The sequence below is a fragment of the Triturus cristatus genome, chromosome 10 (assembly GCF_964204655.1).
Source record: "Triturus cristatus chromosome 10, aTriCri1.1, whole genome shotgun sequence".
Lineage (NCBI taxonomy): Eukaryota > Metazoa > Chordata > Amphibia > Caudata > Salamandridae > Triturus > Triturus cristatus.
Window position 1 is genome coordinate 181433514 of NC_140593.1, and position 23032 is coordinate 181456545.

Sequence of the window (23032 nt, forward strand, 5' to 3'; positions counted from 1 at the left end):
ACCAAGTTGGGAGACTCTCTAGGGCAGTGGTCCTTAACCTGTTGTTCAGTGACCTCTGAGTGTCTGTGAAGCCTACTCAGAGGAGTGCCTAGCTGCAGGTGGTCACTTGGCCTGAACTGGACTATGCTGTTAGCCTCTGTGTGACACACTGGAAAGACACACTGGAACTCTCTTAATGACTTTCCCTGTGGTCCTAGGGCCCTTGGAAGTGTACTCCTGTGGTTGTTTTGGCACCATAAGAAAGTTTGTAACTTTTCCTTTAGAGCTTCAGCTGGCCCCACCGGATTACATTTCAGCTATGTCCTATTTAAAGCACCCTACACCTCTGAAGAAATAGCTAAGTCCTATTCTGCATTCAGACTTAGAAAACTTTCAATGAAAAATTTCCAAAGTTTCAGAGCTCCATCAGGACCAGACTGATTCAGGTATCTAGCTTTTGGTTGCATGAAGGCGGCTACAATTTCAGTGGCTTCCTGCACAAGGAAGATTTTTCTACGCGAAAAGTGGCGAAATCCAATTCTGTGTTGATACTTCAGAGAAATGTTAATGCTTTTCTTCAAAAATGTGGCAAAATCCTTTTGTGAAATGGTGCTTAGAAGCTTTTTCGAACTCTTTGACTTTCAGGCTTTCGCTGGAGCCAATCTTCTTGGTGTATCGGGTGTAACTTGCCTTGGTCCTGCTCTACCATTTCCATAGACTATCGTTGGTGCTTTTTGGCTTTGTTTCTACTTAAAACTTTAAAAATTCATATCTCCAGGGTAAACTTATTACATTTTTGTTGTTTTGCTATTTACTGCAATCTATTTTTTCTTATTCGGTTTTTTTTTTTAAGTGCTTGGTGTTTTGAAGTTATTAACGTTTTGAAACTGCGTAAATAATTTATACATTGCCCAGAGTTAAACTTGTCTGCTCTGTGGCATAGCTACCAGGAGGTTGAGCTCAGGTTAAGTGAGTTAGTTTAAGGGTTCACCTTGGCTAGAAGTTTTATTATTCCTTGAAGTAGACGGTCATTTGCCACAAAAATAATCCACTTTCTTACAGTGACAAATTGCGAGACGACAGAGGCCAATGCCAAGGGATCCAAAAGTTATGACCCAACATCCAAATCAGGAAAGCCTTTTAGTGCAGGCTTGCACAGGTAAAGTAAATATGAACTATTTTTCTACTTTTCCATTGGGTAGAAAGGATTGACTCCATGGGCAAGAAAGTATTATTTTATTCCAGTTCGTCATTAAGCCTGTGACATCTTAAGGATTTTTGAGGTCCAGGCCCCCGTGTTTGGAACAACTTTGATTTTATTACCCCTTTTTGGCACATTCAGGTCTTCATGATGTCAAACAATATTTAATTATATTTAAAAACCTTCAGAAATGGGTGCATGCAAAAACAGCCAAAACCTCAAACTGCTTGGTGTGAGCCAGCCAAACGAAAGCTCGAACACGCATTGATAAAGTTCATTTTTGAGTTTGGGTCTAGATTTCTTTTACTTGCATACATATATTTTATGTGGAATTCAGGGTCTAACCAGCTTGTTAGTGCTATTGTAGGAAACACATGCTACGGGTGACTTGCTAGATGTCTAGTGGTATAGAGCAAAATATATACGTAAGATTTTGCTGAATACATGTAATCACAAATATATCCCCCTCACTACTAGTGTTCTTGCTGCAAAAGTGAAAATCAAAGTGCTTCTCTGAGGCTTGTCGCATTTCCATTGGTAATATCTAATACATTTGTCCTAATTTCTCTTTCCACGCATTGCCCCTCTTCTCCTTTTTACATGTGCACTTCTTTGTCTGGACAATTACCTGTGACCTTGCTGAGTAAGAAACAATGGAACGAGGCAGAGTGTAGAAGACGGACTGAGACATAAAGGGAACAGTATAGCACGAGACATGAGGTAGAGGAGGAAGGGGGTGGTCTCAGATGATGTGGACAGATAGAAGGAAAATACAAAAAGAGAGTAAGTAGAGAAGGATGAGGTAGACAGAAGGAAAGATAAGGAGGTGTAGATGTAGGTAGAGAAAGAATGCTAGTGAAATAAGCAAGATATTGAAATGGAGAGAGATAGAGATTGAAAGAAAGACATGTAGCGAGATGCAGTCTAGTATAGAATCCCAAGTTGTAAGGAAGAAAGAGAGAGGTAATATTCAAAAACAGGTAAGTTTGAGAAAGGTAAAGGCTGCACAAGGATGACTTTGACAGTGAGACTTGAGGAAAAACATATGCAAGTTAGAAAGACAACAAAATGAGAAGAGGTCAGGCCAACATGTTTCTTGCCATTAGGTCGTGTAGACGGCAATTCTTCAGGACCGATGTAAGATCTATCTACACTTTTTGGTGGTGGTCCAAAGTAGTGAAAGTGAGTGACCACCCATACAGCACCCTAAAAAGTGGTACCTGTAGATCTAGAACATCAACCTGTAAAAAGAAAGGAATATAGAATTTACTGTATCATTCCAAGTCAGCATCTATAATATTAAAATAATTGATAGTGCAACACTTCAAAAGTGCGGAAATAGCATGCACCACACTGTGGTGTCTGTGATCATGCAAATGGCGACTGAATATATAACAACAACAACCGAGAGATCATAGTGTGCTGTACACGCATACGGACTCACCCAATTTGGGTCAACATTGCGTGGCAACGTGTTCCGGCAAGTGTTGACACGAATAGTGCATTTTCCTAGAAGGTGGGAAATGTAAAAAGGTATATACACGGGGAATCAGAAACTATATGGCAGTAAGTTTCCTCAAGGTATAAAATAGCTAAGGACCCAGCAGTGTGGTCCCTTTACAAACACGCACGGAAACGTGGAGTATAGATGAGCATTATTGCTATGCGCTCATGTCATGCCGGTCCATGCAGTTTTCATGCCACATCCCCCTGACCCAACATGTGCATGTTGGCTGAACGTGCCGTCTACACAAAAAGAGGATGCCCTATGAAGTGAGACAATGTGTGGGGGAAATGGAATACATAGTGTGGCAATATTTGCACCTCCCCATTGGCGTTAGATCATGGGCTGACAAGATAATCCAAAATAAGAATCCGGAATGTGGGTGGGAAGGGAGGGTGGTATAGGAAATGTCTTGAACTGAAGTCTATCATCTGTTCAAGATCTATTGTGACGAGTTGACTGCTTGTAATATGTTAATAATGAATGCTAATAAAAAGTTTAAAAAAATGAAAATACACACACGCATCACTCTCATGTCCTCAGACGTCATACTGACTCACTGCTGGGCATGGTGCTCGCTTTTCAATGTTCAACAGTTACCATGAGGTCGGTCGCGTATAAAATACAGTTCGGCAAAGCCCAACCCAGAAGAGGGCCTGAAGCCACACCCCTCGAAGCCAGAAGGACTCTGAAGGCACTCTAAACCCATCACATCACTATGGACGGTACTCGTAGGCCGATAGTGAATCGCCAATGTGATCTAGAAATGAGCTTTAGACCCGGTCCCGGACTGTAAACACTAGGGGCCATCTTGAAAGTATTTTGTTTGTCAAGTAGGCCCAAACAGGTGCCATCTTAGAGTGGTGTTAAATACAGCTAGTAAACATGTTTGAACTATCAGCCATTTCATGTGAAGAAAAAACGAGAAAACAAACATATTTGATTTAATTTTGGTTACATGTATACTGATCTATCTAAGAGGGTAACCAACCAGCTAGCAAAAAGGGGTAAAACCTATTAGGAGTGGGAAGACTGCCTTTCACAACCTTTGTTACCCATAAGTCGTATGCCATTTTAGGCCTAATAATAAGGGCCCCGTTAAGATCCTGGTAACACCAGATGTCAAGCCATCATGCAAGGGGTCCCATAAAGATTAAATGCTTCAAGTGTACCACAGAAGAGCACATTCCTAGTTAACTGTGTGATGGCAAGCGCTGGCCAGCATGTACATACCGAGCTATCAAATTGGTAAACAAGTCTCTGTATGTACATATAAGCCTCACAGCAAACCCGAGCCAGAATAGAGTAACTGGTATCTTTTAACCACCTCATGTCACTCAATATAATCGTTCAAGCCCTCCTGGTCTGGCAAGAAAGTGCCGATGATGACAGAGCGAGCAAACTGGTGAGTACCAACCAGTAGCTCCATGGAGGGTGCTTACGTGAGGCACTTTCTGACCCACCTCACATTTTTTAATCATACTTTGTCAGCATTTGTAGACCATAGACTGATGGGCTTGTGACAAGAATTGGGTGGTTGATGAGTTTTTAACAACGGTACGGACTTCGGATCACAAGCCATTGTCGACGGAACGCAAGACCTCGCATCACGGCTCAGAACCGACATCTCCTCGGAACCGATCCATCGCCTCAGCTGTGCGATGCATCCTTGACACGGGACCTAGTAACGCTCAGCAACCAGGACTTTAGGTACTTTTGTTTTTGACCTGAACTTCTGACTTTGTCCCGGTCTGGTGCGAACCGATATGCACATTTGCCATAATATTTACAGGGATCTTTAAAAGTGCATATCTCTGGTTCTACTGTTAGGATTAATGTAATTTTGGTCATGATTTATTTATTAAAATGTACTCTATTTTTCTAAATTGGTGTGGGATTTTTGTTGTGTTGTGTTTATTACTGTTTGAAGTGCTGCATAAATACTTTACATATTGCCTCTAAGTTAAGCCTGACTGCTCTGCATCAAGATACCAGAGGATTGAGCCCAGGTTAATTAAGGGTTTGCTTGCGCCTTACCCTGACAAGGATTGTGGTCGCGGCTTGAGAACTGGATGATGTCCTTGAACCTTCAGAATGCGTACTATCGTTCACTGGTTCAGCAGACGACAGCAAGTACTTCCTCTTTATGTTTGATTTAAACCACTTCTGTTTACCAGTACTCTACTTCAGACTTGCTTCAGCATTCTGGGGTCTTTACAAAGTTCATATCAGTGGACTGGGCATATCTCTGTTAGTCAGGAGTTCATGTATTTCTGTTCCTCACTGACTGTCTGATAAAGACTGCTTCAGTCCAGGTGCTAATGGAGAACAAAACTGCCATGTGATACTGTAACAAGCAAGATGGAGTAGAGTCAGTCTGGAGGCTCTGAGGCTTCAGCCATGGCTGGCGCTTCGCAGCATTTTCATGAATGTCAACCACCCAATGAGATCTGTCAGCATCACGGCACACAAACTCATCAAGCGTCATCTTGCATATCATGCGTGACATCTGTAGCTGTAGGTGGCACAAAGTATCTTCACCCAGTGGGGCATACCCATGATAGAGCTGTTCACTACCACTAAAAGTTCTCACCATCCTCCTTTTTGCATGCTGGAGTTTCCTCCTAACTGGTCTCTAAGAGACACATTTCGCCTTCAGATAGACGCCTCTGTATGCATTCCCACCTCTGCTGTTGATCTCACTGGTTCTGAAAAAACTCAGATGGGACACTGATACGTTTAGCCCTGGATTGGGCCATGAGGATCTGGTACTCTGAACTGCTGACCATTAATCATCTGTCCTCTACTTTGGTTTCCTGTTTGAGAGGACCTACTGTCCCAGCAGCAGGATATGCTGCAGCATCCTCAACGCCCCCCCCCAATCAGGGGGCGAGTTGGCCTTGGGATGCCTCACAGCAGGGGCACTGAAGGAGCTAATGACGGCACACAGCCACAGCCACAGGCAGAGTAGATGTAACGCTCCCACAGGGTCCTTGGGATGCCACACGGCAGGGGCCCTGAGGAGTAGGCGAGGGGCCAATCAAAGAGTCCAGGGCAAGCGGAACAGCACTTATAGCCCGGGCAGGCCCTGACGGACACCCACCAAATTCGGTAGCACGTTGAAGCCTGGAACCGCAGACACAGAGGCCCGACCAAAGAGAGACAAAATGATACTGCCTGGGAGCAAATAACAAAAAGGAATGTACAAAGACAATGGAAGTATACAATAACATGAATGTTTATAAATGACCAATGAAATTGCAAAATATACAACCATGTTATGTTTGAATAAACTGTGACCTTTTAAGGCACCAAATCACGTTTTCAGTGGTGTAATTTAAAGGTTAAAGGGACGCAGTTAAGTGGGCAAGGGGGGGAGGAGGACTCACCCCCGTGGGGGGGGTTGCTTTTCCTCTCGGAAACATTATCTAACATCGGATTCCTCACCTCACCTCCCACCTACCTCTCCTTTGTGTGAAGTGGACTTTTGAGTATTGAAAAGGTTCCAAGCTAGCTTTCACACACTGCCAGTGAAAGGTAAATTCTATTGGTTATGCTCTGTGTTCGTATATGTGGAATGTCTGTTGATTAAACTGTTGACAGTACATATTCTTGATGCATTTTTGCATCTCTGTGTCATCATTTTGCGATGGTACAACCTCTTGGTGCTCAGAAGCTAATAAAGAGTTTCCAGATCCAGCCTTATGCCTGGAGAGATTCACAAAGTGAGGAATCTACGGTTGTAATATCTACCTGAGAATGTAAGTTACTTATTTATCAGTACAATTTCCAGGATGCCCATGGATGCTGGCAATCGAATCACAGGAACACCACCTTTTCAACTGTGGTTACATTTGAAAGTTTATTAGTTTTAAATAGTAGACGTTGTAAAGCTGCAGTTTCCCAACTTGTGCATTGTTGGTGCCTGATGCACTTAAGTGGTCAGCTGAGAGATGACTTTGGGTAGTCTCACAAAGTATTACTGGTAAAACTGTAACTCTTTGCGCAGAAGAAGCAAGATGACAGTAAAAACATTTCCAAATAGGGTAATCATTCAGGTTGGTTTTGAGGTAGTTTGCAAAGAATCCATTTTGTGGTCATCAGAGTATATGTTGATATCTGCCTGAGTTTCTCCTTTTTTTGACATCATTCCAACTCTGAAAAACATGGTTTTGCCCATTAATATTGCACTTATCTGGTATGTTTTGTGTTTTGGAGGCCTAACTTAAAAATGAAATAAATGTAAAAATGTCTACCCCTTGTTTTCCCCCAATTATGGTGAATTCTTTCTAAAAGCATATTTTTGTTGGTCTACATTAACAAGTTCATAGTAGGCAATATATATTTCTTTTGTCACAACATTAACTTCTGAAATGTATGTTTTTTTCTAGAGAACTAGAGGCCAAAAGCGAAAGCGAAGCTTTGTTGCTGAAGAAGAAAAGCCTGAGGTTGGTATAAAAGACTAGTGTTTCACTCATGTGTACAAAATACATGCTTACGTGCCATGTGTTGAAACTAATGCTATCATTGACCAAAGACTTTTGTTTTCCAACTTTTTTTTTGCGATTACAGGAGCGCGTTCACAGAGAAAGACGGCAAAGGCATTCAATAGTGCTACAGAAGAAATTCAAGTCTGATGATCTGAGAACAGAATGCGCTACGTGTAAGGGCATTGGAGACAACGAGAACCTAGTCCGGTAAGTGAGGCTCTTCATCTTCCCTGCAGGTGATTCACGTTCTACTTCTATCACTCTATCGTGCCTGGAATGGGGCTGATCCCAGAACAAGATAATTTCTCAAAATATTGCTTGGATATAAATATCTCTTTGGTTATCAAAATTTGCCTTATTTAATACTTTGATATTGACAAGTTGTGTACTTTGATTTACTCCTAATGCAGGCAATCAAATTCTATTTTGTGGTTGTGGAATGTGGCTTGTCAGTGCAGTAGCGGATCCAGCTAAGAAAGATAAAACAAATTGATTTGTGAGTGGATCCTAAAAAAATTCACTTTAGTCAGTTGAATAATGAAATTAATGGCATTTGCCAAGCTGTATAATTAGACGATTGTGTGTATTTAAAGTGTTTGAGAACACACTACAGGTATGTGTGTTGGTTGTATGGGTAATATGATTTTGGAGTTGTAAAACAATGGTTTTGAAATGCATTCAAGGTAAGCAATGAAAGATTGAGTTCAGTTTGTGTACTGGATACTGATAAATGTTTCCAAGCAGAAGCTGCTCACTTTAACTAATGTGCATTTTTTCGCTGTTTAATTCAAATCTGCCCCTCAGTGCACTTATTTGTAAGCCAGGTCAGTATGAGTTGATTTTAGAGAAGTGATTCATATTTCCAAAATACTTTCAGTGTGTTCAAAGTTCTAATTCGTGAATGCCAATAATATTTTCTGAATCCTCTATATTGGGTAGAACGCTATGTGCAATAGTTCTTTCCAGTTCTCAATTTGTTATACCTATTGGCAGGGCTGAAACCATCTTTCAGATTTGTTAATTCACTATTGCGTGCATGTGCTGGCATCATGTATGTCACAAACGCTCCTTTCGCACACCCTGAACTGTTCCCTTTCTTATTCAGTACAGTGTGTATTATAAATATCCTCCCTCCAGATTAATGAATCCCTAATTTCGGGCCCGGGATCATGCTACATGTTTTGTGCCGTTTGTTTTTGTTTAAACCCTCTTCTTCTTACAGCTTATATATCTTACGCCACAATGTTGCTTCTTTAGTACATGAAGGTTGTGGTGCTGACTGTTTGCGGCAGTTGACCCACATAACCTCTGCTTCTCTTGCTTGAGGAATTGTCATGCAGTGCACAGCTGTGCTGTGGTTGCTACCCTCTATATGATGTATCTCGGGAACTGCCCGGCCTACGTGAAGAGAAAGGTGAAGGATGCACCAGTACTGAAGGGGTGTTTGGTTTTGTCATTCAGAAAGCAGTCAAGCGCTAGATACAGGACCTTTTTTAACCGGACTTGTTACAGAGCACCATTTCTCCTTTAGAGTTACTGCCCCAAGACCCACTCACCCTTCCAGTCGCCGACACTAGGGTTGTGATGCGAGGTTAATGTTTTTTTCAGTGGGATTCAGTTGCTGCCGTCCAGGGAATGGGTATCAAGTTCCTGAGGTCCTCTCTGGGAGCATACCTTTATTGATTTAGAGGCTCTCCTGCATGGTTGAGCTCATTGTCAGAGCATGAAGGTCCCACACTGTCCTTACATAGTCTTTATGCCATGTTAATGACTTTTATGAAACTCTGTATTCTCCCTAAGGATTTGCGTGCAGATAGATTGAAGATGGAATCCAGGAGATTATTTAAAAGCCTGAGTAAATAAGAAGGTCTTTAATGAGTGTCTGTACTTACTGAGGAAGGAAACAGAACAAAGCTATCTGGGGTAGGATTCCAGGATTTAGATAATAAAACAAAGGCTCCGTGTACTGTTGAATGTTAAGCCTGTTTACTAGGTCTGCTCCAGGCTTGCAGGCTCCTGTCAGTTAGCCTGTGATGCAACATGTAATGTTTACACTTGTTATGGGCTCAGGGTTCTGTGTTACTTCTGCATGGTTGCCAGCCTCACTTTCTTCCAGTGGATTTTGGATCCGCTGGAGGAAGGAAGTACAGGACGTGGGCTCCTTTCATTTGAACAAAGAATCATCCACTTTTATCATTCAAATCTGCTTCGGGCTTTTCCTTTAATCTGCACTACTTCACTCCACCAATCTGACATTTGTATTTTGAAATTACCCCCAAATTAGTTGTACATGATCTAAGGTTCCTCAGAGGTGTATATCATAATATTGAGCCAGTCTCTCCAGGATGCAGTGACTCGGTTGTGCCTCACTGTATAGAAATCAAAGGACAAGTTCTTACTTTGATCGTGAAATTACAGACAAGTCCAATGGGAAGTCAAGCCCATTTCCTGTACGTGGCCTCTGTTGCAGTCCTAGCCTCGCCAGACATCTCCTAACACCTGCAGTCAGTGCAAGAAAAAACAGAGGCTAGGATTCCTAGAATTCTTGACAATCCATCATCTGTCATACACAGCAAGCATGCGAATAAGCAGAGGCACCAATAGACAACATCCCCAGTTGAGTTAGTCTCTCGTGCCACTGGACCAAAGCATTGGTGTTTGGTGATCATCCCAACTTTAGATGTGCACTCATGAATTTGTTACTTTGCCATCTTATCATGCAGTCCAGAGTTTGAAGGGAAAGATGATTGTGTCAGTACTCTTCCCCCGATTTGCAAGGCTCTCAGTCTGTCATTATCAGTGATTCTTCTCCATAAGGCTTAGTCTCATTTGGACTTTCCTCTGGCTGTGCTCTTTTCTCCTTTAATCTGAGTGCAGGTTGTGTCTCCACCTTTCTTGGTTGTTCTGAGCACAATACTGAAAGCTGGGGAGTCTGCCCCAGTCTATCAGCCTACAGTGCCAGCTTCGTTTAGACCTACTTTTATACAGCTCCTGAGGCCATTGTGCAGATCCAGAGGCCGTAGGATCAGCAGCTGGTGCATTCCAGGTTCAGCTGCCAGACTAGGATGCCATCCTATTCCATTGGAACTACCCAGATTTTGTCGCTCTGTGGACCAATCTCCTAGTCCTTCTCTTCTCACGAGGTTGTGTTTAAAGAACCTGACCTCCAATCCGGTTAACAGTACCAGCAATGACATATACTTTTATCCTGTTGGCGCTACACTCCTGCCATTGTCAAGGAAGCCCCAGCACTCCTGTTGGAGATTGATGGCATCTATGCTATATTGCCAGCAATAACTACTCTATTGAGGCCTTCCCCACTCATTGAGCCACAAGTTCTCAAGCAGGTTTTGAATATCCTAAGAAAACCCCTTTCTTAGCAGTAGTGTAGAATTCCTTATATGACAACTTCCAGAATTTAGAAGGTAATGCAGTTTTTTCTAAGGTAACCCACACCCGACTCTGCCTTCTCCCTTGACACTACTGCCGCTGTAGAAATACCACCTCCCGGGATAGGATTTTGGTAAGGGGAAAGCAGAGACCAAATGGGTGTTCTCTGGTCTGGTAATGTTGGTGTCTCACCATAAGACCAAGGTACTTTCTGTGTTCCTTCCAGGCTAGTACACAGACAGAAGTACATATCCTGTAAGTAAAATTAACAAATCCACTTATTTTGTACAACTTTCTGGACCTGAGTCAAAGTCAAACTCTTGAGCTTTTGTAAGGGAGGGGCTGCTTTATATCCGAGAGGTCTCAAATTGATGGGCCCTCCATCCTTTTCTGTGCAAAGAAAAAATGGGAGTAGTATGGCCAACCATATTCATATGTCCAGAACTGTCTCTTGCTCCTAAAAAGAGAAGCCTTTCTACTTCTTGAAATTCTTGGGATTCTGACTGGGGCGCAGTAGGTAGCCTGCATAGAGGCAGCACAGTAAGCATTAGAGTGAAACCATATTTAACCACTGTAAGGACTACTGCATCAGTGGCTATTTGGGGCCTGTGATACTAGTGGAGTGAAACTCTTCCCCTCAGTAGAGCAGGTTGAGCCTCCTAAGATTGCACGGACAATAGTGGCTCACAACCAAAGAAAGTAGTTTGGATTTCTTTCCCTCATTTGAAGGCAGGAAAATGGGCATGTTCGAACCTCTAAGGTATCTTCCCCTTCCACTGCTCTTTCCTTGTAAATGCACAATTGATTTTCATGCAACCCAGAGCTGCTCTCAGCTTTCAAAATTGCAGGATTTGTCAAAAATTAATAATGTAATTAAAAGGGAAGATGTAATAAATAGCATACCGCTTAAGCCTAGAAACTTAACTAAATGTGTTAAACAATCGCACTAATTAAAATTAAGGATGATGGAAACAGTGAGAAATGTGGGGTTAACGAAAAGCATTCTCTAGTCTAGGTTAGCAGTTCACTTCTGTGTAGGAAATAAGCATGGACTACTCCAAAGTGGAGGGCTGGTGGTGTGCAGGTGGTTGAAGTCAAAGCCAAGAACTTGATAAAAACCCCAACCTCATGTGGTATTTTCTGTTGCAAAGTAGCTGGGTTTCCCCAGAGACCTCTGAAATTTTGGCAAAGACTACCAATGTTTGGAATCCAGCAGTTGATGAAATGTTAGCTGATGTAGGGCAGGTTGAAAGCATGAAATATGGCCACTCGACCTAAGGTGGTATGAAATGTGGAAGGCCACATTGTGAACTCTTCATAGGAGGAAGAGCAGTAATTGGGAGACTTTTGTTTAAAGTGAATTGTTGTATTCCAGGTGCAATTTGACTACTGTACCTAATTTACACTGAAGTGCCTATCAAAGGCAGGATAGAAGGGTATAATGATAGAGCAGGGCGGCGCTATCTATATCCTCATTCTGAGGTAGAAATTGAATGGAAGAGTCAGAGATGAACCCCCACTATGAAAAGAACCTATGGAAGAAAAACTGTGTTGACAAATGGCAGACCCTTAAGTGTGGAGTAAGGTTGTGCTGTAGTACCTGGAAAACATCCATGGTTTGGTGGCCTGGAATTGGGTATCTGAGTTTGAGAGCTGTTGAAGGATCCCAGTGAGGTGAATGAAACACTTATCATCAGATTAGAAGTTGTAACTGGCATAAAAGTGGGCTATCAACAAGAAAAGAGAAAAAATATGTAGAAAAGGTGGGAGAAAGCTTGGTATCAACCAAGTACATAATCACAGATGTTCCGAAGACAGGAAAGGAGCTTATGGATCTGTTCCTTTACCAATGGTAATTCGCATTCATGCCAACATTCACATTATGCATTACTGTTTTTTTTGCCATTTTGACAAAATCCCCTTCTTGTCCAACTCTCTTGGCAAGGCTATAAGTTACTTTTGACCATAATTTATTAGATTATAAACCAGCAGTTTTCGAGATAGTAAAAGTACTAAGCTCCCTTGACCTACCCCAGAGGTGAGGAACATTGCATGTCCTTTTCTGTCTAATGTGGCTAATTATTCCCATACCATTCAAATTTCTTAGTGTCAAATCTGTGTTCTTGACACAAACCAGTAGCGGACTGAAAAGAGCCATGAACTTCAGTAGTAGAATCACGTACTCTAGAGCCACCAGGAGCTTACTGTTTATGGGGCAGATGCTTGTCACGTGGTTGGGAGAACTAGGTCTCCAGTATAATAGATATAGCCAAGAAGGAGATGTGCTGTTGTAATAGTGAAAGTCTATAAAGCACAGCCAGCATTGAAATGGAATGGTAAACTGTGAGAGATCAGGTCCTTAGACGAGAGAGTGAAAACTGTCCTGACTGGAATTATATGTAATTCCCTTTCAGCAGTACAGTTGATGTGGTTAGAGGGTGTCGAAGTGGTTCGTGTGCCAGTTGGAAACAATTTAAGTAAAACAAGTACTTTTCCCTATAGTTCCGACTTTGCAGGTCCCCGTGTTCACTTAGTGCTGTTCTTTTTATGTATACGTGGGTGGCGGTGAAAGAGAGGTGGAGCCTAAGGGTGCAGTAGTAGTTTGCCCATTATACCAGTCCAACTACTCTTACAGTGATACTGCCAAGAAATGGTGCAACTGGCGACTGAACTTCACTGAAAATGAAGGTAGAGAGGGAGGAAACGTGGGACAACTGAATCAGGATGGGATTCCAGACTTCACCCTCGGTACTTGCATGTGCAACGTGGCCAAACCAGAATGCTGAGTGGTGAACGCAGCTGCACGCGTGACTGTGACCAGGTTACCAAGGGCAGTCGTACCTCTAGTATCCCTTCCTTCAGCATCAAGAGCCAGAGATAAGTTCAAGGTATTTACTCAAGGACAGCAAGTAATGTCTGCTCTTCATCATAGACTCTTCCAACTGCTGTTACCCCACCATTCTAGAATCCTAACTTCCATGTTAACAGTTGCCCATGGTATCAGGCTAACCCAGATACCACACATCTTTCCCCTTTAACATCTAACCAAATCTTAAATGCCATGTTTATACATTGAACTTTTCTTAATATAACTTTAACAATACATACTACTAATTCTAATCAAGTTTACATATCACAATACTAATACTACATACCCTTATAAGACTTCTGATTGTTCTTATAGAAGGTATAGTTCTTTTTAGTATACGGTAAATACAATTAGTAATGGCAGTAGATGGCACCATCCATAGCATGTAACAGAGAGCGTACTATACTATCCCACTACAAAATCTTTTACCTTAGTAGGAAGGAAGTCAGTCCTCCCTCTGAGTAGTGTTAGAAGCCCCCTTTTGTATTTCGGTCTACTTACCACCTTTATCTTGTCTCTTATAAGGCTCTTATCCCTGACAGGTTTGTTGGAATCCAACTTTTCACAATAATTTTTGTTGCTGGTATCCTGATCAATGGTATTACTTAATCTCATTTCCAATTCCCTACTCCTTTCATCCAATCATCCTCATTCTCCACCAATCATGGACACCTTACTTCAACAGCATCTAGATCATTTCAGAATCAACTATTTTTCCCATCTTCCTCCTCATCTCTTTATCCCAGGGCAATACTTTATTACACCGAGACAGTTTACTGAAATGCCAGATTTTTCTATCTGACAACTTGGCAGAATGAGCATACACTTCTGGTACTTAAAGTGGTTGGGAAAACTTACTATTGCCCTGCTTGACCTTGCGATCCAACTTAACACGCACCTACTAATCTTTTTGCCGATAAACCTCCTTTACTCCCTTCTTCTTATCATAGTATTCTTTGTATGTCTTTTCATCTAGTTCCAAGTTCTACTTAGCTACTACCGGTGACCATTTTGTTTCCAGCTCTGAAGACATCCAAGCTTTGTTATGCTTGTTAAACAGTTTACATCCTCTCAAAACTTTAAACGGGCAATAACCAATCACTGAGAGTGTGATTAATTTACTTAATTCTTTTTCCCAATTCCTTCCTGCATTTATTGCAGTTTGCATACTTACTATGATTGCTCTGTTGAATCTTTCAACACTGTTATGTTAGCAAGATTTTTATAGCGCATAGTTACTCAAAAGTGTGTCTTGGTGCTGAATCAGGCAACCTGTAATTGTGAATGTCCAGTTAAGCTTGCTGGAGGAGCCATGTTTTTCGTTTTTTCTTGAAAGAGGAAAGTTCCATTGTGGTTTGAAACTCCTTAGGGAGTTTATTCCATCTGACCAGCCCGAGCTAAGAAAAAGACCTGCCACCAGTTCTGGACTTACAGATTTTTTTTAACTCTAGCCAGATGCTCAGTGGAGAAGTGTAATTTTCTGGAAGGAACATAATCACAAATCCTCTCTCTCAAATAGCCTGCTCCTGAATCGTGTAGAGCTTTGTGGACCAACACCAGGGATTTAAAAAGAATCCCTTTTTTTAATGGAAGGCAGTGCAAAGTTTTCAAGCGCGAGGACATTTGTTCTTGGGGGAAGATAGAGGAGGATCTGGGCTACCCAGTTCTGCACCACCTGAAGTCTGCCAGGAAGGTACTCTGGGCGATCCAGGTATAGTGCATTCCCATAGTCCAGCCTGGAGGTTATTCAAGTTTGGATCACAGTTCTCTTAATATCGTGTGACAAAAGCGAGAGGAATTTTTTCGGGGACCGGAACAGCCCAAACAGGAGCTGGTCAGTGAATTAATCTGTGGTTGAAAAGAGAACACTATCGAACTTGATTCGTAAGTTCTTTATGGTGCCATTTTGTGGGTCAGGGAGTGAAGCTTCCTTCCGCCAGAAGGTCCTCCACAGGTCTGGCACTGTTGGGCCAAAACACATAATCTCGGTTTTATCCGAGTTACATTTTGATTGGTTGATAGACAACCAATGGAACACATTAGATCGACAATGTTTAATGACTTCCCCAGCGAGCTCTTTTCCCTTCCCACACAAGAAGATAAGCTGGGTATCATCAGCATTGGAGATTATCTAGAGTCTCTGCTAAAACAGCTAAGGGCGTGAGGTAAACATTGAACATAGTAGGGCTGAGTGCTGAGCCCTGAGGCACTCCAACCATTGGAAGAACCTTGAAAGAAAAAGGGGGCAATCAAACTTCTTGGCTTCTTTCTTCCAGAAAGGAGGTGAGCCACTTAAGGACAGTGCCGTTGAGTCTTTCCAGGACTCTCTGATGGGGGACAGTATAAAAAATCAAGACTACCTTCCCCCCATTGTCAAGGGTGCCCCTTATGTGTTCTACCACCTTTATCAGGGCCGTCTCAGTGCTAAAATGAGGTCTGAAGCCAGATTGATTTGGGTGCAAAAGATTATTCTCCTCCAAAAATTGAGGAAGTTGTGAATTAGCAGTTTTATCAAGCACTTTTGAGGAAGCAGGTTGGTGTTAGATGCGCCTATAATTCACAGGGATCTTAGGATCCAAAGTGGGCTTTTTAAGCAGTGGCAGGGTTTTTGCACTTTTCCATTGCCCTGGAGCCATGCCAAGTGGCAATGAGGTGTTCAACACTATTAGCAATTGGATTAATGACTTGAGCAGCTTTAGCAAGTATCAAGGGAGGGTATGTGTCAGATGGAGATCCCGATTTAAGTCAATTGATGGCCGCGAGGGAATCCTCTGGGGACATAGGTTGGAAGATCTGGAAGGGTTGGCATCCCCGGAAAGGTCTTAGTAACGCTGACTTCAGAGTTGTCCCTGCTTTACCTGCTTCTGCTGTCCTAGTCTCAAACAAAACTCTATTTGCTGTGCGGACATCTGCGCAATAGCTCTCCAAAGCTAGTTTGTAAATATTTTTGTCCTCCTTACTGTAGTTTTGCAGACATTTCCTTTCCAGGTGTTTACAGTATTTCACTACCATTTCCTCTGGGATGTTACACTGCTGTGTGCACAGCCTTGGCCCCATTTTTGGCTAAGAAATTCTTTAACTTTTCTATTGTAAATTGTGGCCCATTATCACCCAGTAATGTTTAGAAATGCCTTCCCTTAAGAAAACCTTTTCCAAAAATGAAGTGATCACATTTGCATCCACTTTGGAATGGATGCCCACTTTGAGCAATTTTGAGTACAAATCCATGAGTACTGTAATATCGAAACACCTTCACTATCCAAAATGGGATCTAATATGTCCACTGCCAAAGCAACCCAAGGGCTTTCTGGTATTTCTCTTAGACCTAAAGGAGGTCTAAATAATTTCTGTGACTTATCAGCATTCTTAGAATTGCCACAGTTGCGTATAAAATGTTCCATGTCTGAATCCACACCAGGCCACTTAATGAACTCTTCACTCTACTTTTTGATTTGACAATACCTAAATGCCCCACATGCATTATATCCAGGATTCTTCATCAGTTGATGGGGAGGCACCTCTCTGCCCTCTCAATAATAATCCCAAAATTTCCTCCCTCCTCACTCAGTTTGGTCTTACTGGGCCACCCATCCTAAACAAACTTCTTTACCATTGCTATTTCTTTGTCCTCCTCATAACTTTTCACCCAGTCACTTTCCAAAGTAGCATATTGTGAGAAACTGGGGCTTTTTGTGGTGCCCCTCCCCCACTTTTTGCTCCTATTTTGACTAGTAAAAGCTCTTTACTGACTCAAATGTGCCCTGCGCTCTGCTAACCAGGGCCAATGCTCTGTTTAAAAGGGGCATGGTAATTATTTGTAATTACAATTGGTACTGACAACCTACTTGTAAGTCCCTACAGGGCTCGACAAACCTGCTCGCATTTGCGAGCCAGATTTAATTAGGGAAGCTATTTGTTGGTCCTACTCGCCCTTTCTGGCGATTAAGAAGAGAAACTGACTTTTGACCTCTGTCTCTTAAATCAGAGCAAAAGCGACAACAAAGCAAGATTTAAAGGCATTTTTATTGCTCACAAAGTGAATAAGCAATAAAAATGCCACTAAGTTGTGTTAACTTGTCACATTTGCTCACAGAGGTCAAGTGCATTACAGTTAAGTTGAGTATTTTTTTTAAGTTACTAGACTTGCAGGGCCAGTAACAGCTTTTAGATTTTTTGAGCCCTGCCCTAGTATATGGTAGGGCATGTAGGTTTAGAGGCCCAATGCATGTAGTGCACTTACGTGTGCACTGCTGTGGTGCCTGCTGTCATTTTAAAAGCCAGCCCTGCCATTACAGGCTGCTTTTAAAATAAAACAAGGTCAAAATTCGACATTGGAATTAGAGGTACTTCCGGTCCGAAAGGATAAAGGAGCAAGGTGGCGGCCGCTTGAATCGGCCGTAGGTGGCTCCCAACAAGGTGGCGCAATAAACTCTCTATGAAGGCTAGATAGAGCTGGACTATGACAAAACCCCAGAACACCAGTAGTATTGTGGAACTTGGTTGAGCTATACGTTGGATTGCAGCAGTGGTGAAGCAAGCCGAATCGGTGATAGCAAGGTGCAGGTGCCTTGAGAAGGAGCTTTTCCTCTCTTCAGGTCGGTGTGTCTCGGGCAGGCCAGCGGCCATAATGGGGCCAAAGTCGATGGCGAGGGGAAAAGGTGCCATCCAACAGACTGTCCCCCAGATATCCCACCAGATGATCGTGGTGGACGCAGCTCCCGTCTCAGTACAATCAGGGCGCCGGCAGAAGACCCGGATCGAGAGTAACACAGACGTGAAGGTGAGGGGCGCTGTCGCGCAGCCCCAGCCCAATCGGACCGGTACCTCCGTGCTCGAGCTGCTCTGGGGCGCCGGGAGCGAATCATCGACCGTAGAAACATTGCAGCAGAACGAAAATCCGGGTCAGGTAGTGCTCCACACAGACCGGTAAGATAGAACTTGGCAGCGGGGAGTCTGGGGAGCCCGAGGAGGACGAGACATTGACGGGACAACGGCAAGAACTGCCAGCAGGGTCTGGGACTGGGGAAAATATTTTGGCAGTACAAAGGCAGTCTGATGTGGGAACAAAAATCGAATCCAGGGATCGGCAGTAGAAGTGAACAATGAAGTGAACTTAGATGAGGCGGATAGCAATAGCAAAGGGGCTGCTGCAGGGCTACCTTCTCAAGTACAGATACGGGGCAGGAATCTGCTCAAACTGACCATACTCTTAAAAAAGGCGACCCAATTGCTAAGGATACTAGGAAGGGCCCCATCAAAGGGCATATTGGACCAGCAGATGAGCCCGAGTCGACACCTCCTAGCTTGGAGTTACGGGAACAGCAAAAACACCATGGAAATTCCAAGAAATAAGGCGAACTCAGTGAAACGGAGCGGGACTCGGAGGCTAATGACTTCTTCTTCTCCCTCTCAGATGCCACCTGGTCAGATGTGGGGTCAGGCTCAGGGTCCAACTCAGACTCAAGTGAGACAGAGACTTTACCATGCACCAGCGGTGTGGATTCCATTGCCACAATGCGGAAGATGCACGCCAGAATGGGCAGAACAGGCAACTAGAGGTATAAGGACCTAAAGTGGGACTACACTCCTGGGGAACAACTGGTTGGGGCCAACAATATAACCCCCATCAATGGTCAGCCCTCAACGCCTCCTACATTGGATACTATTCTGCAGTGTGTAGTTGTGCACCGTGTAGAAGCTTGTCTGGAAAGCAGACGATCACAGACCGCAGCTCGTAATCTACAGGGAGCAGTAAGGAAAATAGCCAAAAGCTGCAATGCCATCAGTGACCGGATGACGGACCTCGAGACAAGAACAGCTACCCTTGAGATAGACATCGCTGGCACCAAGGGCCAAGCAGAAGCTCACGGGGCTCAACTGATAGACATTCAGTGGAAGCTCGAGGACATTGAAAACCGTCAGAGACGGAATAATCTGCGATTTTTGGGACTCCCTGAAGGGAAAGAGGGCTCGGACGCACGTATGTACATGGTCCAGTTGCTGCAAAACTCCTTCCCGGAACTTGAAGTTTGGAACTGGTCCCACGAAATTCAAAGGGCGCATCGAGTCCCTTTCACACTTCGGTATCCAGTCAACCCAGATGCTAAACCACAAGCTCTTCTGGTGTACTTTGGAAACATTCTGCTGAGACAGAACATAGAAGCTAGATCTAAGGCTCAGCACTCTGGGGATGGGTTCTCATTCTTCTCCAGACCTGACTTTTGTCATATCACAGTCGAACGCCGATGGCATTTACGACAAATGATTAAACCTTTTCAGTAGAAGGGGGTGCACAGGCCTTACTCTTGAATCCGGCTCGGCTGAAAGTAATCTGGGGTGATCACATCAGATTCTTCACATCTGAGATAAAGGCAATAGAGTTCTTAACCTCAGGCGGCATATAAGTGTATGACCAGGATGATGCATGTATTATTGTTTGGGTTAACAACTCTAGGAGATTCTAGGGGTTCACTAAGGTCCCCTAACGTGTGTTGACAGGTACCGATGGGCAGGATTTAATCCAGGGGTAAAAAAAGATGGGGCTGAGAAATACCCACGTAATTTACGATAGATAAGCCTTATGAATAAACATGCTCGATCAAGAAAGTAATCGGGATTAAAGTGAGGGAGGGAAACTATATACATACACATATACATATATACATATGTATATATATATATATATATATATTACCTACTGGCGGTCGCCAGTAGGTAGTTATAGTTAGGACCACGTTTCCATAGGAAATCCGCAACATTCTATTTTGAATAACTTTTGCGCCGGTCGACGAATCCTCGCGAATTTTTCAAAATAGGTGGGGCGCTACGCTCCGCTCCTACCCTGAAAGTCTCGGGGGGTTTCTTCAAGCGGGGGCTGAGATAAAAGGGGGGTCCCAAAACGCGTTTTTCCCATGCATTTTTCCACAGGACCTTTAGACACAGCTACAGCCCGAACGGCTGAACAGAATTACTTGAAATTTGGCAGAGAGGTAGTCCTCAGGTCAAGGAAGTGCCTTTTGTAGGTTTGGTGTAAATCTGTTCAGTAGATTCAGAGAAAATAGCCTTTAAATCAATATATATATCTGAGCCAGCTTACGGTGCGCTTACGGTGCGCTTACCGTACGCGTACGGTGACGTGCGCGAGCGCGATTCTGATTGGCTCTTAGATCTTAGTAAACATTCGAATCGGCCGAAACCAGGAAGCAGCGGCCGCCATTTTCTCTCTCGCACTCTGAGTGGGGCAGCATAAATGAAGCCCAAAAATGTGTAAAGGGGCAGTATATTGAGATAATAATCACCCAGCAATGATATACGGGCCCCCAAACAACCCACAAGGCCAAAAAAAAAAATATTTTTTTTTCGAAAAATCGGCGATTACGCTTACCGTACGTGTACGGTAAAAAAATTTTTTTTTAAAAAAAGTATCCACACTCTACCCACCCCATGTGCAAATGGAGCCCGAAGGGCACCATTTGTGCATGGCTTAGCAAATAAATGAAAACAATAAACAAAACATTTCACAACGATGCGCATAATATGTCCCCCATGTGCGCACGGTGCGCGAAGCGCATCGTGCGTACATGGCCCATCTCGCATAATGTGGGCACGCGGTGCGCGCAGCGCACCGCGTGACCACCGTGCGTGCATGGCACTAACTGCGTAAAGTGGGCGCGCGGTGCGCTGCTCACTGTGCGCGCACGGTGCACGAAGCACACCGTGCGCGCACGGAACGAACTGCGTTAACTGGGCGCGCACGCCACAAATGGCGTAAAGTAAGTTAGCATTTAAAAAACCCTACAAATTCACTGAAAAAACCATAGGTTTCACACACGTTATAGTTAGGAATTAGCATTTAAAAAACCTTGCAAATTCACTGAAAAAACCATAGGTTTCACACATGTTATAGTTAGCTGTACATTTTACTGATAAAAAACCAATGAAATTCCCCCGTTATAGTTACTGTAGGCAACTATAACTCACGCGACCGTAATCCTCTGCTGATGACATATGTGTCTTTATGAAAAAAAAATATTTGTAATATATGTATAGCTAAAATTTAATGGAAGAAGACATGGGCAAATAAGTGTCTAAATACAGTATTAGCATCAGCAGAGGATTACGGTCGCGTGAGTTATAGTTGCCTACAGTAACTATAACGGGGGAATTTAATTGGTTTTTTATCAGTAAAATGTACAGCTAACTATAACATGTGTGAAACCTATGGTTTTTTCAGTGAATTTATTTATATATATATATATATATATATATATATATATATATATATGCAAAAAAGAAGCAGAGAACTCTGGGTAGTTCTCAAGTTTAGGTGGAAAGCAGCTCCTGTATGGAGCACTCTCAACACCAGCGACCCTCTAGATCTGCTCACCTCAAATGTCTGTTTTTCTATCAAAATCTTTAAGCATAGGATTAGCACAGTACCATCCACGCCGAGATAGAAACGGGCAAAGTCTTATGCCATTTGTACAGCAAAGTCTTTAAGCATAGGACAAGCACAGTGCTGTCCTTGCCGAGCTGTAAAATGACAAAAGCCAATTACCACTCCAGGCACAGTATTACAGCTTTGAATTGGTAAAATACCAATCAAGCCAACCTGAAATGAGTAAAAGCAACCCCTGATATATATATATATCGGCACCAAACTATTAAAGATGGACTGAGTAAGCAGACTGCATTTTACTAAGGCGATGTCGAGTGACCTCCTATGCGCAAGGCACATTGTTTACAAAATTTTACACGGCAGCCAGCCGTGGGGAGGAGCACCATCGCAGGCTGGGGAGAAAGTAAACCAGCCTACGAGACTGCAGTTTGGGACTTCCTTAACTTGAACAGTACACCGCAACATGCTAATTAAGCCTGTGGTCTTGGTCTCATTACCTACGAAGGTTCATAATGTTTTTTAAATTGCAAGCAAGATTAATGACCTTACTAAAGGATGTACTTTTATCGCACCACAGGACTCAATGTTCCATAAGGCAACCGTCTACGCCCACTGGGGGCGTGCATTCCAACAGATGAATAAAATCAAGGAAAGTGAAACGTGGTGCGCTTTTCATTACTTGCCTGCTGCCCATGAAGAAGGGATTTGACATCCCGAAACGCGTCGGCACCAAACTATTAAAGATGGACTGAGTAAGCAGGCTGCCTTTTACTAAGGCGATGTCGAGTGACCCCCTATGCGCAAGGCACATTGTTTACAAAATTTTACACGGCAGCCAGCCGTGGGGAGGAGCACCATCGCAGGCTGGGGAGAAAGTAAACCTGCCTACGAGACTGCAGTTTGGGACTTCCTTAACTTGAACAGTACACCGCAACATGCTAATTAAGCCTGTGGTCTTGGTCTCATTACCTACGAAGGTTCATAATGTTTTTTAAATTGCAAGCAAGATTAATGACCTTACTAAAGGATGTACTTTTATCGCACCACAGGACTCAATGTTCCATAAGGCAACCGTCTACGCCCACTGGGGGCGTGCATTCCAACAGATGAATAAAATCAAGGAAAGTGAAACGTGGTGCGCTTTTCATTACTTGCCTGCTGCCCATGAAGAAGGGATTTGACATCCCGAAACGCGTCGGCA

At 43.2% G+C, this 23032-nt stretch overlaps 1 protein-coding gene across 14 annotated transcripts in view; it reads left to right on the forward strand.

Moving 5' to 3' along the window:
• Nucleotides 1–23032, forward strand: part of PHF14 (PHD finger protein 14) — a 1035579-nt gene that overhangs the window by 518022 nt on the left and 494525 nt on the right. For all 14 annotated transcript variants that reach the window (XM_085630765.1, XM_085630766.1, XM_085630773.1 and 11 more), the window contains 2 exons: nt 7076–7132; nt 7257–7381. In XM_085630765.1, coding sequence (XP_085486891.1) covers nt 7076–7132; nt 7257–7381 — 182 coding nt within the window. The remainder of the gene's footprint in view (nt 1–7075; nt 7133–7256; nt 7382–23032) is intronic.